This window comes from Somniosus microcephalus, chromosome 8 (genome assembly GCF_052327205.1).
Source record: "Somniosus microcephalus isolate GS21.2 chromosome 8, FLI_Smic_1.0, whole genome shotgun sequence".
Taxonomy (NCBI): Eukaryota; Metazoa; Chordata; class Chondrichthyes; order Squaliformes; family Somniosidae; genus Somniosus; species Somniosus microcephalus.
The window spans coordinates 6,249,775-6,266,611 of record NC_140994.1 but is presented as its reverse complement, the minus strand read 5'-3'; the positions used below and the strand labels follow the sequence as shown (position 1 = coordinate 6,266,611).

General features: G+C 50.9%; 1 protein-coding gene across 1 annotated transcript in view; it reads right to left on the bottom strand.

The window, feature by feature from the left end:
- Positions 1–16,837, bottom strand: part of LOC147113267 (F-box and WD repeat domain-containing 11-B-like) — a 232,015-nt gene that overhangs the window by 204,378 nt on the left and 10,800 nt on the right. Inside the window, exons 2-3 of the mRNA XM_085996113.1 lie at positions 3,389–3,446; positions 2,920–2,997 (exon numbers count right to left, since the gene is read on the bottom strand). Coding sequence (XP_085852239.1) covers positions 2,920–2,997; positions 3,389–3,446 — 136 coding nt within the window. The remainder of the gene's footprint in view (positions 1–2,919; positions 2,998–3,388; positions 3,447–16,837) is intronic.

Sequence of the window (16,837 nt, the reverse complement as noted above, 5' to 3'; positions counted from 1 at the left end):
TAAAAAGGTTTTTCCTCATGTCGCCTTTGGTTCTTCTGCCAATCACCTTAACTCTGTGTCCTCTGGTTCTCGACCCTTCCGCCAATGGGAACAGTTTCTCTCTATCTACACTGTCTAGACCCCTCATGATTTTGAACACCTCATTCAAATCTCCTCTCAACCTTCTCTGTTCCAAGGAGAACAACCCCAGCTTCTCTAGTCTATCCATGTAAAGACAGATGCAAAGTACTCATTTAGTACCCCAGCCATACCCTCTGACTCCATGCGTAGGTCTCCTTTTTGGTCCCTAATCAGCCCCACCCCTCCTCTTACTACTGTTTATTATTTATATGCCTACAGAAGACTTTTCAATTCCCTTTTATGTTAGCTACCAATCTTTGCCCCTCTTATTTTTTTTTTCACTTCCCCTCTCAACTTTCTATATTCAACCTGATTCTCACTTGCATTCTCAACTTGACTTCTGTCATACGCACTCTTTTTCTACTTCATGTTACTCGCTATCTCTTTCATCATCCAGGGAGCTCTGGCTTTAGTTGCCCCACCTTTCCCCCTTGTGGGAATGTACCTCGACTGTACCCGCACCATTTCCTCGTTAAAGGCATCCCATTGTTCGATTACAGTTTTGCCTGCCAATCTTTGATTCCAGATCCGTTCTCAACCCACTAAAATTTGTGTTCCTCCAATTAAGTATTCTTATTCTAGATTGCTCCGTGTCCTTTTCCATAGCTAATCTAAACCTTATGATACTATGATCACTGTTCCCTAAATGTTCACCTACTGACACTTGCTCCACTTGACCTACCTCATTCCCCAGGACCAGATCCAGCAATGCCTCTTTCCTTGTTGGACCAGAAATGTACTGATCAAGAAAGTTCTCCTGAACACACTTCAGAAATTCTTCCCCATCTCTGCCCTTTACACTATTACTATCCCAGTCTATATTAGGATAATTGAAGTCCCCCATTATTACTATTCTATAGTTCTTGCACCTCTCTGTAATTTCTCTGCAAATTCACTCCTCTATATCTTTCCCACTAGTTGGTGGTCTATAGAATACACCTAGTAGTGTAATGGCACCTCTATTGTTTCTCAACTCTAACCAATTAGATTCTGTCCTTGACCCCTCCAGGACATCCTCTCTCTCCAGCACATCTATCGATAAGAAGCACAACTCCATTGCCTGAAGCTCCAGTATTGGAGTCTGAACCTTTCTTCACTCCACCCCCTGCCCTGTCCAAATCTCCACCTGGTTATCTCTCTTCCCTCCATCAGAAACCCCTAAAAAACTCTCCCCTTTGCCCGTGCTTTTGCCCATCCTCCAATCACCTCTCACTACCTCAGGACGTCCCAAAGCGCTTTACAGCCAATAAAGTACTTCTGAAGTGTGGTCACTGTTGTAATGTAGGAAATGTGGCAGCCAATTTGTGCCCAGCAAGCTCCCACAAACAGCAATGTGATAATGAGCAGATCAAATGTTTTAGCGATGTTGATTGAGGGATAAATATTGGCCCCAGGACACCGGGGAGAACTCCCCTGCTCTTCTTCGAAATAGTGGCCATGGGATCTTTTATGTCCACCTGAGAGGCTTAACGTCTTATCTATATACAGCACCTCCGACAGTGCAGCGCTCCCTCAGTACTGCACTGGGAGTGTCAGCCTGGATTGTGTGCTCAAGTCTCTGGAGTGGGACTTGAACCCACAACCCTCTGACCCAGAGGCGAGAGTGCTACCCACTGAGCCATGGCTGACACTGTGAGGAGCCCCGTGTAAAGGCAGTCGGTTGCTGCCTGAATATTGGACCACATCCAGTTTAAAGTATTAGTCAGTCTCTGGTGGCATTATACACTGGGAGTCAAGGTGAAGCAGGGTCAGAGGGCGGGGTTACTCGGACCAGAACAGACGTAATTCCTTATTTTTGTAGTTCCATTATTAATTCCTATGCCCATATATTTACAATGGTAACTTTCTATGTAAACCTGTCATGCTGTAGTTACACCCTCCCACCAGTGGGGGTACTTGTAAGATAAGGAATGATCTTGGCTTGGAATTTCCTTGGAGCCGCTCCTGCTCTGCACCGTAACTTTGCCGGAAATCCTGTTTACACGCCACACGTCCAGTGACGTTACGGCAGCAGAGCAGGACCAGCTCCGGCCCTGATCGTATCAGTGGGGTGACAGCACAGAGAAGAGGGACGGGATCTTTGGCTGATTTTTTCCCCCTCAGCTCAGGTGTGGTGAGGCTCACTGAAGTGCTCCTGACTGAGAACAGTTAACAGAACTAAACCTGGGACCTTCCGAACTGCCAGTTATGGCTCAGTTGCCTCTGTAACCTCCTCCAGCCCTACAACCCTCCGAGATCTCTGTAACCTCCTCCAGCCCCACAACCCTCCGAGATCTTTGTAACCTCCTCCAGCCCTCCAACCCTGAGATCTCTGTAACCTCCTCCAGCCCTACAACCCTCCGAGATCTCTGTAACCTCCTCCAGCCCTCCAACCCTGAGATCTCTGTAACCTCCTACAGCCCGCCGAGATCTCTGTAACCTCCTCCAGCCCCACAACCCTGAGATCTCTGTAACCTCCTCCAGCCCTACAGCCCGCCGAGATCTCTGTAACCTCCTCCAGCCCTCCAAGATCTCTGTAACCTCCTCCAGCCCTACAACCCTCCGAGATCTCTGTATCGTCCTCCAGCTCTCCGAGATCTCTGTAACCTCCTCCAGCCCCACAACCCTCCGAGATCTCTGCGCTCCTCCAATTCTGGCCTCTTGTGCATCTCTGATTTTAATCGCTCCACCATTGGTGGCTGTGCCTTCAGCTGCCTAGGCTCTGGAATTCCCTCCCTAAACCTTTCCGCCTCTGTACCTCCAACACTAACGTGCTAGAAGCTGGGCCCAGTGCTCGTGTCCGACACCCCCGCCTTGTACCTGTCGCAGTTCATTCTTTTCAGGGCTGGTCTTCCTGGGAGGCTGCTCGTTGTTGCAGTCGTCCCTCCTGGAGGCATTCTGCAAGGAAAAGGGGAGAATGATGAGACAAGCTCTGGGTCGCCGGTGAGAAGGTGATTGGCAAAATTACACAGCGAGTTGTTGTGATCTGAAATGCGCTGCCTGAAAGGGCGGTGGGAGCAGATTCAATAGTAACTTTCAAAAGGGAATTGGGTAAATACTAGAAAAGGGTAAAGTTGCAGGACTGTGGGGGAAGAGCAGGGGGGAGTGGGACGAATTGGAGAGCTCTTTCAAAGGGCTGGCACAGGCACGATGGGCCGAATGGCCTCCTTCTGTGCTGTATCACGCAAGATCTTACAGTCAATGCTGCTGCTCCTTCAAACAAATGTAGCACTGTACACACCCAGGCCCCTGGCCACATACCTAGATCTGAATATTACAAAAATGGTACATATAGGACACATTTCATATCCGTCACGCAAGTGTCACAGTCAACTTTCTTCATCAAACTTCAAAGAAAAGCATAAAGAAACAAAGGAACTCGCTAGGAATACAAAATACCAGAGCCAAAATGTCGGAGGTCTCTTACCTGACCTTGGTATGAACTTTCCTAGTGTTTACTTAACAGCAATTAAGCTTTATCACCTTAAAAGGCTCTTTCAAAGAGCCGGCACAGGCACGATGGGCCGACTGGCCTCCTTCTGTGCTGTGTGATTCTGTAATTCTATGAAAATGTTAAACTCGTATGGAAGTTGCCCAGCATCCTGAAGGAAGGGAATATCGGTTGCAATTGGAACATAGGAAGGACGCATGAACAGGAGGAGGCCATTCAGACCCTCGAGCCTGTCCCGCCACTCAATCAGATGATGGCTGATCTGTATCTTAACTCCATCTACCTGCCTTGGTTCTGAAACCCTCAACACCCTTACCCAACAAAAAATCTTAGCAATCTCAATGAAAAGCCTCAACAGCTTTTTGGGGGAAGAGAGATTGTCTCCCCATCCACCACCTTAAACGTTCACTCCCTCCACCACTGCCCTTGGTGTGAAGCAGTGCTTCCTGACATCACCCCAAACAGCCCGACTCTAATTTTAAGGTTGTGCCCCCTTTGCTCTGGACTCCCCGCCCCCGCGCCATCCAAGTAACTTTTTAGCCAGTTCAGTGTTCCAGCGAGCTCACGTTGTGATGACAGTGAAACCGAGGTGAAAAGCGGGACATCACCAAGAGGCGGGGAATCCAAGGCCAATCAGGAGGCGGTGGTTTAACTGACGCCAAGCTGTGGTTTTAGCAGCCAGTAGATTGTTTTGATTTATTCATTTCTCGGGAGGTGGGCATCGCTGGCAAGGCCGGCATTGTTTGCCCGTCCCTAGCTCCCCTTAACTAGATGGCTTGCTGGGGCACTTCAGAGGGCTGTTAAGAGTCAGCCACGTTGGTGTGGGACTGGAGTCACATATAGGCCCAGACCGGGTGAGGACGGCAGGTTTCCTTCCCTAAAGGACATCAGTGAACCAGTTGGGTTTTTACGACAATCCGACAGTTTCATGGTCACTTTTACTGAGACCAGCTTTTTATTTCCAGATTTTTAGAACTGAATTCAATTGGTGAGTTGCTGCAGTGCATCTTGTAGATGGTACACACTGCAGCCACGGTGCGCCGGTGGTGGAGGGAGTGAATGTTTAAGGTGGTGGATGGGGAACCAATCAAGCGGGGCTGCTTTGTCCTGGTTGGTGTCGAGCTTCTTGAGTGTTGGAGCTGCACTCATGATGGCTTCGTCGTCAGTGGTGGGATTTGAACTCATATCCTCGGGATTCTTAGTCCAGTAACAGGACCACTGCACTACCGGTAGGAGGAAGGATTGAATGGAGGGGGGATGCAGAGTTCCGCAGAGCCTCACGTGACAGGAATAATTCAGACAGCGGTCAGTGAAGAAGGGAGCAAAGTGGCAGCTGGTGACCTCGGTGCGGAGTAGGGTGCGCAGTAAGGAATGGAAAAGCGATGGCAGTGGGGCACGGGATATCCTGTAAACCACTGAGCCTAAACCACCTCTGCAAACCCTCACACGTGCGCGCTGAGATACAACAACAGCCTGAGCAGAAGAGACCAAACTAATTAGAGGATTGCAGAGCCTAATAGCTGCTAAATGTAGCAGCTCGCACGGCATAAATCCCAGCGATATCGCTGCCATCCTTCAACACGACGCCGCACTCTCGCTTACTGCTTCTGCTGAAGGATGGGACATGTGGGCCAATGCTGGGTCTGTGGAAGCCCCGCTGTCACACAACGCGAGATGAACACACCAGGGTAAAGACTGAATTCAATAAACGGAGAGGACAGCATTTACATCCTGCAATATTTCGTTAACAGGGAAAACCAGCCGGGGAGAAAACAATGATGATTAATTACATCGATTTTACAGCCCAGAAACAGGCCATTCGGCCCCACTGGCCCATGCTGGTGTTTATGCTCCACACGAGCCTCCTCCCACCCCTCTTCACCTCACCCAGTCAACATATCCTCCTATTCCTTTCTCCCTCGTGTTTATCCAGCTTCCCCTGAAATGTATCTATGCTATTGCGCCGGGATAAATGCTGAAAATTAGAATTGCTTCCTTTTATTATATTAAAAATCTATCAAAATTAGCCGGCGAGCCCGCCACGCGGATAAATCAGCCAGCGTGGGTTTCTGCGCACCTATTATTTATTTTTTGGGGAGATGGACAGACTCATTACGAACAGCAGGATCAGGGTTCACCCGAGCGACTGGTTCTCCTCTCCGAGAATATCCGACACTCTCGCAGCTGAGCATCTCCGACAAAGCCCTGAGCACCAGGCTCTTTACATCACTGCACCCATTCATCATCCTGAAGTTAATTGGTGTAGGCTTTAAGCAAATTTCATACACATCTCAAAGAACCTAGCGACAGCCACTCCTGACCCCTGTGCCATACGGCGCTATTGATTAACCCGACTTTAACACAGAGCTGGGTCTTGGGGGAGGAGGGAGACACGATGATGAAGGGTGGGCGAGCCTGGAGTTGAGGGGAATAAAAATGCACTAAATAATTATCTTCATTAACCTGGCAGGGGACAGGAGGGCTGCGCTGAAACTGGTATTGACTGGGACAGTGGCTGCTCTTTGCCTGGTTTGGGAGGCCAGTGGCAGAGGTGGGCCTCGGCATCCCAACTGCTTCACAATGACAACATTCAATTTCCATCCAATAATTTGTATTTATACAGTGTCTTTAACATGGTAAAGCGTCCCAAGGCGCTTCACAGGAGCGATTATCAAACAAAATTTGACACCGAGCCACATAAGGATTATCTGCCACATTAGGGCAGGTGACCAAAGTCTTTGTCAAAGAGGTAGGTTTTAAGGAGCGTCTTAAAGGAAGAGAGGTAGAGAGTCGGAGAGGATTAGGGAGAGAAGTCCAGAGCTTAGGGCCTCGGCAGCTGAAGGCACGGCCGCCAGTGGTGGAGCGATTAAAATCGGGGGATGCGCAAGAGACCAGAATTGGAGGAGCGCAGAGATCTCGGAGGGTTGTGGGGGCTGGAGGAGGTTACAGAGATAGGGAGGGGCGAGGGCCATGGAGGGATTTGGAATCGAGGCGCTGCTTAACCGGGAGCCAATGTAGGTCAGCGAGCACAGGGGAGATGGGTGAACAGGACTCGGTGTGAGTTAGGACACTGAATACCAGTTTGTTTGTAGCTGTGGTGAAAGGCAGAGCACGGCGATACCTTTTAACATGCCTCTGTGTCATCAGCAAAGTGGTAGGGTAGGGGGAGCACCCCCTCCCTCTCTCCCGGCCGCCCACGGCGGTGGGTGCACGATCTCGGCCATGACGGGGGAGAGGGAAGGGTCAGGCAGAGGCCAGGAGAGCGGCAGAAGTGGAAGGGGAGTTGCCTGCTCTGACACTGCTCCTGCTCAGCCCCAGTGGTGGGTTACAGAGCAGCGGTGATCAAATGACCCTTCTGTCGCCAGCTCCAACCGTCACAGAGAAACTAACTTACAACAAAGGACTCGGAGGGTCAGGGCTTCCCCCGTCTATTCCCAAATTTCTGCGGAAACACACCTCGAAATCTGGTGATGTACCCGCTTCAGCACAGACCTCTGTGATGCCGTTTAACTATTGTTATCACATTGCAGATTACATCATTGCAACGCCCTGCTCCTCTGAAGCTGAAGAATGTGTCCTTGGACTGGCAAAAGTGTCAGCTGTGGCTCGGTGGGCAGCACCCTCACCTCTGGGTCCGAAGGTTGTGGGTTCAACTCCAGAGACTTAAGCATAAAATCTAGGCCAACACTCCCAGTGCAGCACTGAGGGAGTGCTGCACTGTCGGAGGTGCCGTCTTTTTTGGATGAGATGTTAAACCGAGGCCCCGTCTGGCCTCTCAGGTGGATGTAAAAGATCCCACGGCTCGATAGCCAGGGCCAGCAAGGGTGATCTCCTGGATAACATTTATCCTTCAGCCACCACCAAAAAGAGATTAGCTGGTCATTGATCTCAATTGCTGTTTGCAGGATGTCTGCCGACAGAACAACAGTGACTGCACTTCTAAAGTAATTCCCTGGGCTGTCCTGAGGATGTGAAAGGTGCTGTGTAAATGTACGTTTTTTCTATCCTTCTCGATCTGTCGTGTGGTTTTCCAGGTTCAGACTTAGTGTAAAATGCTGGAAACTCTTGAACAGAAAGTGCTCGCGCGAGACTTGCCTTCTTCTATAATCAGGCAATTTAGTTGTTGACATAAGAAAATTACTAACCACTTGGTTTGAGTATAAAACAAGGCTTTAATCAACTGTTTCACAACCATGAGATTCTAGTTACATCACTAGTTCCTGGTTACAAAAACGTCCTGAGCAAGCTGGGCCCACGCCCGAGTGTTTATACTTTCCTTGGACAGCGCCACCAGCTGGCCGCCCAGTGTTACCTCATGAGTCACTTCTACATGAATGGTAAGATTCATGACAGTTATCAAGGTGACCAAGACACACAGTGATAGAAGCGACCCACCGACTGTGTCTCAATCCCACCGGCAGGACGTCTCCTGCTCTGGCTGTGTGTGTGAGGCAGAATGCCTTCATCCTGCTTGCTGCTAACTTACTCCCTACAATACTGTTTCCCCATGGAAATTTGACCCCATACGATGTCATTGACCACAAGATGCAAGAGTTTCAGTTGAATAATCCCAGCCCGTGATTTGTTTGAGGATCAAATCAATGCAACCGAATGGCGAGTTTTCAAAGGTAGTTAATTTTTCTCTAATAAAACAGCAAAATATCGCGGACGCTGGAAATTGAAATAAAAACAGAAAATTCTGGAAATACTCAGCAGGTCGGGCAGCATCGGTGCAGAGAGAAATAAAGTTAACGTTTCTGGTCTTCTGACGAAAGCTGAAACAGTGGGGGTGATTTTCATTCAGAAGTCGGGAAGGAGGCGGGACTACAACTTTCGGGTTGTAGTCCCGCCTCCATCGAGATGCGGCCAATCCACGCGATTTTCACTTGATTGACCTTGTTGAGCCCGCCCAGCGGGTTCAGCAGGCCAATTAAGGGCCACCCGGCAACAGGTGACGTCACAGACTGAAATTTCATCTGTCAAGACGTTTTGACAGATGAAATATCAGCGTTTCACAGCTGTTTGAAGCTGTCAAACACTGACAGTCTTACTTCTAACCTGAGTCCTTCTACACAGACTCAGTTAGAAATCTCTCCTGCACAGAAAGCTGCAGGCTGTCACTTTTGACAGATCGCAGCCATTCTGCTTTCTGTGCCAGTGAGATGAGGGACTCCCCGAACCTAAAGGAAGGAAGGCTGAAAAGGTAAGTACAGGTAATTTAAACTTCTTTACACACTTTAGACAGACCAAACACACTTACCTTTGCACTCATGCACCCATCACTCACCTGAACACCGACATCTCGACCCCTCCAAGTCCTTCAACCCGACGACTCTAACTTGGTGTGGTTTGGAGCCGTCGGGAATCCCAAACTTCAAGCTTTAAAATAGGGATTAGGCTAAAAACTGCCTGTTAACAGGCAGTTAATTGGCACTAATCCCTTCCCGCCTCGGGGAGGCGGGTCCCAGTGCGGGGCGGGTACCCGCCTCCTTTGAAACTTACATGGAGGCGGGTTGGGGGCGGGATGGTGTCGGGACCCCCGAATTCAGGACTTTAACCCCCCGCACCCCTCCAATCCCGACTCCACGGGTCAATGAAAATCGACCCCATTAACTCTGTTTCTCTCTCCACAGCCACAGATGCTGCCTGACCTGCTGAGTATTTCCAGCATTTTCTGGTTTTATTATAGTTAATTTTTCTAGTTAGCAGAATGAGTCTTCAAACAAAAAAAAGCCAGCAAAGGGATAAAACACTGGGAAGAGCGAAGCCATGAACTCGGCCTACCAACACCGTCCCCCTTTAAGGGCACTGCCTCAGGCCCAACAATACTTTTCACAACTTCAGCATTCCATTCAACTCAGAGCGGAGTTTCTGACCCTACAGAAGAAACTTGCATTTCTATAGTGCCTTTCACCACCTCGGGACATCCCAAAGCTCTTCACCGCCAATGAAGTACTTTTTGAAGTGTAGTCACTGTTGTAATGTAGGTAAACCCGGCAGCCAATCTGCACACAGCAAGCTCCCACAAACAGCAATGTGATAAAGACCAAATAATCTGTTTTAGTGAAGTTGATTGAGGGATAAATATTGGCCCCAGGACACCGGGGAGAACTCCCCTGCTCTTCTTCGAGATAGTGCCGTGGGACCTGAGAGGATAGACAGGAGCTATATTTAACGGTAAAGTGGCAACTGAATGGTTTGCTGAGGGTGGGGGAAAGAGGATCAGGAAACAAGGGTTCAACCAGTCTTGTTTACAACTTCCCCGTCCATGAACATAACAATAAAATGTGTTCCACGTTCCTGCCCAACCTGCTCCGATGCGATATTAGGTTTCTCCTCTCTGTCACAAATTGCAATTCAGCTCCACAGAAGCGCCAATATCAAACGTTACCGAGCCCAAACCCTGGTGTTTTTTATTTTTAAGACGTAAATCACATTTTGAAACATAAAACGATTCAGGACTGTTTCATAAGAACACAAGAAATAGGAGCAGGAGTCGGCCATACGGCCCCTCGAGCCTGCTCCATTCAATAAGATCATGGCTCATCTTCTACCTCAACTCCACCACCACCCCCCGCCAGTTCCTTTCATTCTCGTAGTGTCCAAGAATGACTTTTATTTCGTTCTCAAATCAAGTCTAAATCCAGAAGCTTGATCACAAAATCAATGGCCACAACCATCCCTATCTCTGTGATCTCCTCCAGCCTTATACCCTCTGAGATCGCTGCACTCCTCCAATTTCGGCCTCTTTGGCAACCCAATTTACTTTGCTCCACCATTGGTGGCCGTGCCTTCAGTTGCCTGGGCCCTAAGCTTTGGAATTCCCTCCCTAAACCTCTCCAACTCTCTTCCTTTAAGACGCTCCTTAAAACCGACCTCTTTGACCATGTTTTGGTCACCAGCCCTAATATCTCCTTATGGGGCTCGGTGTCAAATTTTGTTCGATAATCGCTCCTGTGAAGCGCCTTGGGACGTTTTACTACGTTAAAGGTGCTATATAAATACAAGTTGTTGTTGTTCAGGCACTCACTGTCCCATCAAACACTCCCAGGGCAGGCACAGCACGGGTTAGATACACAGTAAAGCTCCCTCTACACTGTCCCATCAAACACTCCCAGGGCAGGTACAGCACGGGTCAGATACAGAGTAAAGCTCCCTCTACACTGTCCCATCAAACACTCCCAGGGCAGGTACAGCACGGGTTAGATACAGAGTAAAGCTCCCTCTACACTGTCCCATCAAACACTCCCAGGGCAGGTACAGCACGGGTTAGATACAGAGTAAAGCTCCCTCTACACTGTCCCATCAAACACTCCCAGGGCAGGTACAGCACGGGTCAGATACAGAGTAAAGCTCCCTCTACACTGTCCCATCAAACACTCCCAGGGCAGGTACAGCACGGGTTAGATACAGAGTAAAGCTCCCTCTACACTGTCCCATCAAACACTCCCAGGGCAGGTACAGCACGGGTTAGATACAGAGTAAAGCTCCCTCTACACTGTCCCATCAAACACTCCCAGGGCAGGTACAGCACGGGTTAGATACAGAGTAAAGCTCCCTCTACACTGTCCCATCAAACACTCCCAGGGCAGGTACAGCATGGGTTAGATACAGAGTAAAGCTCCCTCTACACTGACCCATCAAACACTCCCAGGGCAGCAACAGCACAGGTTAGATACAGAGTAAAGCTCCCTCTACACTGTCCCATCAAACACTCCCAGGGCAGGTACAGCACGGGTTAGATACAGAGTAAAGCTCCCTCTACACTGTCCCCATCAAACACTCCCAGGGCAGGTACAGCACGGGTTAGATACAGAGTAAAGCTCCCTCTACACTGTCCCATCAAACACTCCCAGGGCAGGTACAGCACGGGTTAGATACAGAGTAAAGCTCCCTCTACACTGTCCCATCAAACACGCCCAGGGCAGGTGCAGCACGGGTTAGATACAGAGTAAAGCTCCCTCTACACTGTCCCATCAAACACGCCCAGGGCAGGTACAGCACGGGTTAGATACAGAGTAAAGCTCCCTCTACACTGTCCCATCAAACACTCCCAGGGCAGGTACAGCACGGGTTAGATACAGAGTAAAGCTCCCTCTACATTGTCCCATCAAACACTCCCAGGGCAGGTACAGCACGGGTTAGATACAGAGTAAAGCTCCCTCTACACTGTCCCATCAAACACGCCCAGGGCAGGTACAGCACGGGTTAGATACAGAGTAAAGCTCCCTCTACACTGTCCCATCAAACACGCCCAGGGCAGGTACAGCACGGGTTAGATAGAGAGTAAAGCTCCCTCTACACTGTCCCATCAAACACGCCCAGGGCAGGTACAGCATGGGTTAGATACAGAGTAAAGCTCCCTCTACACTGTCCCATCAAACACGCCCAGGGCAGGTACAGCACGGGTTAGATACAGAGTAAAGCTCCCTCTACACTGTCCCATCAAACACTCCCAGGGCAGGTACAGCACGGGTTAGATACAGAGTAAAGCTCCCTCTACATTGACCCATCAATCACTCCCAGGGCAGATACAGCACGGGTTAGATACAGAGTAAAGCTCCCTCTACACTGTTCCATCAATCACTCCCAGGGCAGGTACAGCACGAGTTAGATACAGAGTAAAGCTCCCTCTACACTGTCCCATCAAACACTCCCATGGCAAGTACAGCAGGGGTTAGATACAGAGTAAAGCTCCCTCTACACTGTCCCATCAAACACTCCCAGGGCAGGTACAGCATGGATTAGATGCAGAGTAAAGCTCCCTCTACACTGTCCCCCATCAAACACTCCCAGGGCAGGTAAAGCACGGGTGAGATACAGAGTAAAGCTCCCTCTACATTGACCCATCAATCACTCTCAGGGCAGATAAAGCACGGGTTAGATACAGAGTAAAGCTCCCTCTACACTGTCCCATCAAACACTCCCATGGCAAGTACAGCAGGGGCTAGATACAGAGTAAAGCTCCCTCTACACTGTCCCATCAAACACTCCCAGGGCAGGTACAGCATGGATTAGATACAGAGTAAAGCTCCCTCTACACTGTCCCATCAAACACTCCCAGGGCAGGTACAGCACGGGTTAGATACAGAGTAAAGCTCCCTCTACACTGCCCCATCAAACACTCCCAGGGCAGGTACAGCACGGGTTAGATACAGAGTAAAGCTCCCTCTACACTGTCCCATCAAACACTCGCAGGGCAGGTACAGCACGGGTTAGATACAGAGTAAAGCTCCCTCTACACTGCCCCATCAAACACTCCCAGGGCAGATACAGCACGGGTTAGATACAGAGTAAAGCTCCCTCTACACTGCTTTTGATCACCTATCCCAATATCTCCTTATGTGGCTCAATGTCAAATTTTGCTTCATAATCACTCCTGTGAAGTGCCTTGGGACATTCTTTCTACATTAAAGGCGCTATATAATTGCCAGCTGGTGTACACAATAAATGTCACTGCACTTCAAAGTTTTATGAGATGTTTGAGAGACTTTACAAGGTGCAATTTAAAATCTCTAGGTGAAGTTGTTATGGAGAGTATTCCTCCTCAGGTTAAAGGTCAGCTCCCACCTAACATCGGAACAGCTGGAGGCCATTCAGCCCCTCGAACCTGTGCCACTATTCAACTGGATCACAACTGATCTGTATCTCAGCACCACTTACCCGCCTTTGCTCCATATCCCTTGATACTCTTTGCCAATAAAACTCTATCAATCTCAATCTTAAAAATGTCAACTGACCCCCCAGGATTCAGACTTTTGGGGGCGAGAGTTCCAGGTTTCCACTAGCCTTTGTGTGAAGGTGTGCCCCCTGACCGGCCTGGCTCTAATTTTGAGATTATGGCCCCTTGTTCTAGACTCCCCCACCAGAGGAGATTGTTTCTCTCTACCTTCCCGATCGAATGCTTTGATCATTTTAAACTCCTTGATCAGATCGTCCCTCAATTGTCTGAACTCGAGGGAATACAAGACAAGTTTATGCAACCTGTTTATTTTAACCCTTTAAGCCCCAGAACCTTTCTGGTGAATCTGTGCTTCACCCCGTTCATGGTATCAATGGTCCCTTTGATTTTTTTTCCGTGCGCTCTCCCTTGCCGCCGCGCATGTGCCATATTTTTACCAGCGGCAACAGCTGGTGAGCGGCCTGCGCATGACCTCTGGGTCGGTGCGCAGTCGCACACCTTAGAGGGAACGTTGCACGGTATCATCTCAGTTTCCCAAAATACAAATCTGAGCGCTGGAACAGCACAGTGAGTCGTCAGCGCGGAGTCACGTTGGGTGTGTCCTGAGAGAATGATGGGACACTGAAGCAGCGACACAATCAATCAGAGATTAAGAACAACATGCAGCAAAAACGATTCGTGCTCCTCGGGAACAGGTAATTCAATCGCTCGCTCGCCTCTGGGTCAAACGGTTCTGGATTCAAGTCCCGCACCAGGATTTGAGTGCGTAATCCAGGCTGACACTCCCGGTGCAGTACTGAGAGAGTGCTGCACTGTCGGAGGTGCCGTCCTTTCGATGAGACAACCGATGCACTGTCTGCTAGTTCGGTAGGATGTTAATTGGTAAGATTGATATACTGGAGAAGACATTAAAGGCTTTTTCCTTCTAAACATGTTTAATATTTTGGATACCTGTCTTGGGCAAACATATAACTAAGTCCTAAAAACAGTTAAAAGAAAAAGGACTTGCATTTCTATAGCGCCTTTCACAACCTCAGGACGTCCCAAAGCGCTTTACAGCCAATGATGTACTTTTGAAGTGTAGTCACTGTTGTAATGTGGGAAACGCGGCAGCCAGTTTGCGCACAGCAAGCTCCCACAAACAGCAATGTGATAATGACCAGATAATCTGTTTTAGTGAGGTTGGTTAAGGAATAAATACTGCCCAGGACACCGGGGAGAACTCCCCTGCTCTTCTTCGAAATAGTGCCATGGGATCTTTTACATCCACCCGAGAGAGCAGACGGGGCCTCAGCTTAACGTCTCATCCAAAAGACGACGCCTCTGACAGTGCAGCACTCCCTCAGTACTGCCTCTCCGACAGTGCGGCGCTCCCTCAGTACTGCCCCTCCAACAGTGCGGCACTCCCTCAGTACTGCCCCTCCGACAGTGCAGCGCTCCCTCAGTGCTAACCCTCCGACAGTGTAGCGCTCCCTCAGTACTTCCCATCCGACAGCGCAGCACTCCCTCAGTATTGCCCCTCCGACAGTGCAGCACTCCCTCAGTACTGCCTCTCCGACAGTGCAGCGCTCCCTCAGTACTGCCCCTCCGACAGTACTGTGCTCCCTCAGTACTGCCACTCCGACAGTGCGGCGCTCCCTCAGTACTGTCCCTCCGACAGTGCAGCGCTCCCTCAGTACTGCCTCTCCGACAGTGCAGCGCTCCCTCAGTACTGCCCCTCCGACAGCACAGCGCTCCCTCAGTACTGCCTCTCCGGCAGTGCAGTGCTCCCTCAGGACTGCCCCTCCCACAGTGCAGCGCTCCCTCAGTACTGCTCCTCTGACAGTGTTGCGCTCCCTCAGTACTGCCCCTCCAACAGTGCAGTGCTCCCTCAGTACTGCTCCTCCGACAGTGCTGCGCTCCCTCATTACTGCCCCTCCAACAGTGCAGTGCTCCGTGCTCCCTCAGTACCGTCCCTCCGACAATGCAGCGCTCCCTCAGTACCGTCCCTCCGACAGTACAGCGCTCCCTCAGTACCGTCCCTCCGACAGTGCAGCGCTCCCTCAGTACCGTCCCTCCGACAGTGCAGCGCTCCCTCAGTACCGTCCCTCCGACAGTGCAGTGCTCCCTCAGTACCGTCCCTCCGACAGTGCAGCGCTCCCTCAGTACCGTCCCTCCGACAGTGCAGTGCTCCCTAGTACCGTCCCTCCGACAGTGCAGTGCTCCCTCAGTACCGTCCCTCCGACAGTACAGCGCTCCCTCAGTACCGTCCCTCCGACAGTGCAGCGCTCCCTCAGTACCGTCCCTCCGACAGTGCAGCGCTCCCTCAGTACCGTTCCTCCGACAGTGCAGTGCTCCCTCAGTACCGTTCCTCCGACAGTGCAGTGCTCCCTCAGTACCGTCCCTCCGACAGTGCAGCACTGCCTCAGTACTGCCCCTCCGACTGTGCAGTGCTCCCTCAGTACTGCTCCTCCGACAGTGCAGTGCTCCCTCAGTAATTCCCCTCCGACAGCGCTGCGCTCCCTCAGTACTGCCTCTCCGACAGTGCGGCCCTCCAACAGTGCGGTGCTCCCTCAGTACTGCCCCTCCGACAGTGCGGCGCACCATCAGTACTGCCCCTCCCGCCAGTGCAGCGCTCCCTCAGTACCGCACCTCCCACAGTGCAGTGCTCCCTCAGTACCGTCCCTCCGACAGTGCAGCGCTCCCTCAGTACCGTCCCTCCGACAGTGCAGCGCTCCCTCAGTACCATCCCTCCGACAGTGCAGCGCTCCCTCAGTACCATCCCTCTGACAGTGCAGTGCTCCCTCAGTACCGTCCCTCCGACAGTGCAGTGCTCCCTCAGTACCGTCCCTAACACAGTGCAGTGCTCCCTTAGTACCATCCCTCCGACAGTGCAGCGCTCCCTCAGTACTGCCCCTCCGACAGTGCAGCGCTCCCTCAGTACTGCCCCTCCGACAGTGCAGCGCTCCCTCAGTACTGCCCCTCCGACAGTGCGGCGCTCCCTCAGTACTGCACTAATGCGTCGGCCTGGATTTTGTGCTCCCGTCTCTGGAGTGGGACTTGAACCCACAACCTCCTGACTCAGAGGTGAGAGTGCTACCCACTGAGCCACAGCCGACACCAGCACAGACCAGATGGGCCGAATGGCCTGCTTGTGCACTGTAGACTCTGTGTAACGGTTCACCAGAGACCCTGGGGTAAGATTTCTGGGGTGGGGGGGGGGGGTGGCGGGGCTGGGTGGTCAGTTTCTCAGGGGTTTCTGCGGAATGTTTATCCGCCTGAACACTGCTGATGAGAGAATCAAGCACCACCACCTTATCAAGCTGGGGCCAATTACATAGAAACATAGAAGATAGGAGCAGGAGGAGGCCATTCGGCCCCTCGAGCCTGCTCCGCCATTCAATGAGATCATGGCTGCTCATCCAAACTCAGTACCCTGTCCCTGCTTTCTCCCCATACCCCTTGATCCCTTTAGCCTTAATTGGCGTGGCCCGGCTGCCCAGCTCGGCTGACCTTGGCCAACGGCTGCAGATTCCAGCCCGACCTCTAGCCCAGGCTGTGCCAAGCGGGCCAGCTGCAGGGGGCGGCTCCTGGTTTGCTTTCCTTTACCCAAGGTTACTAGCTTT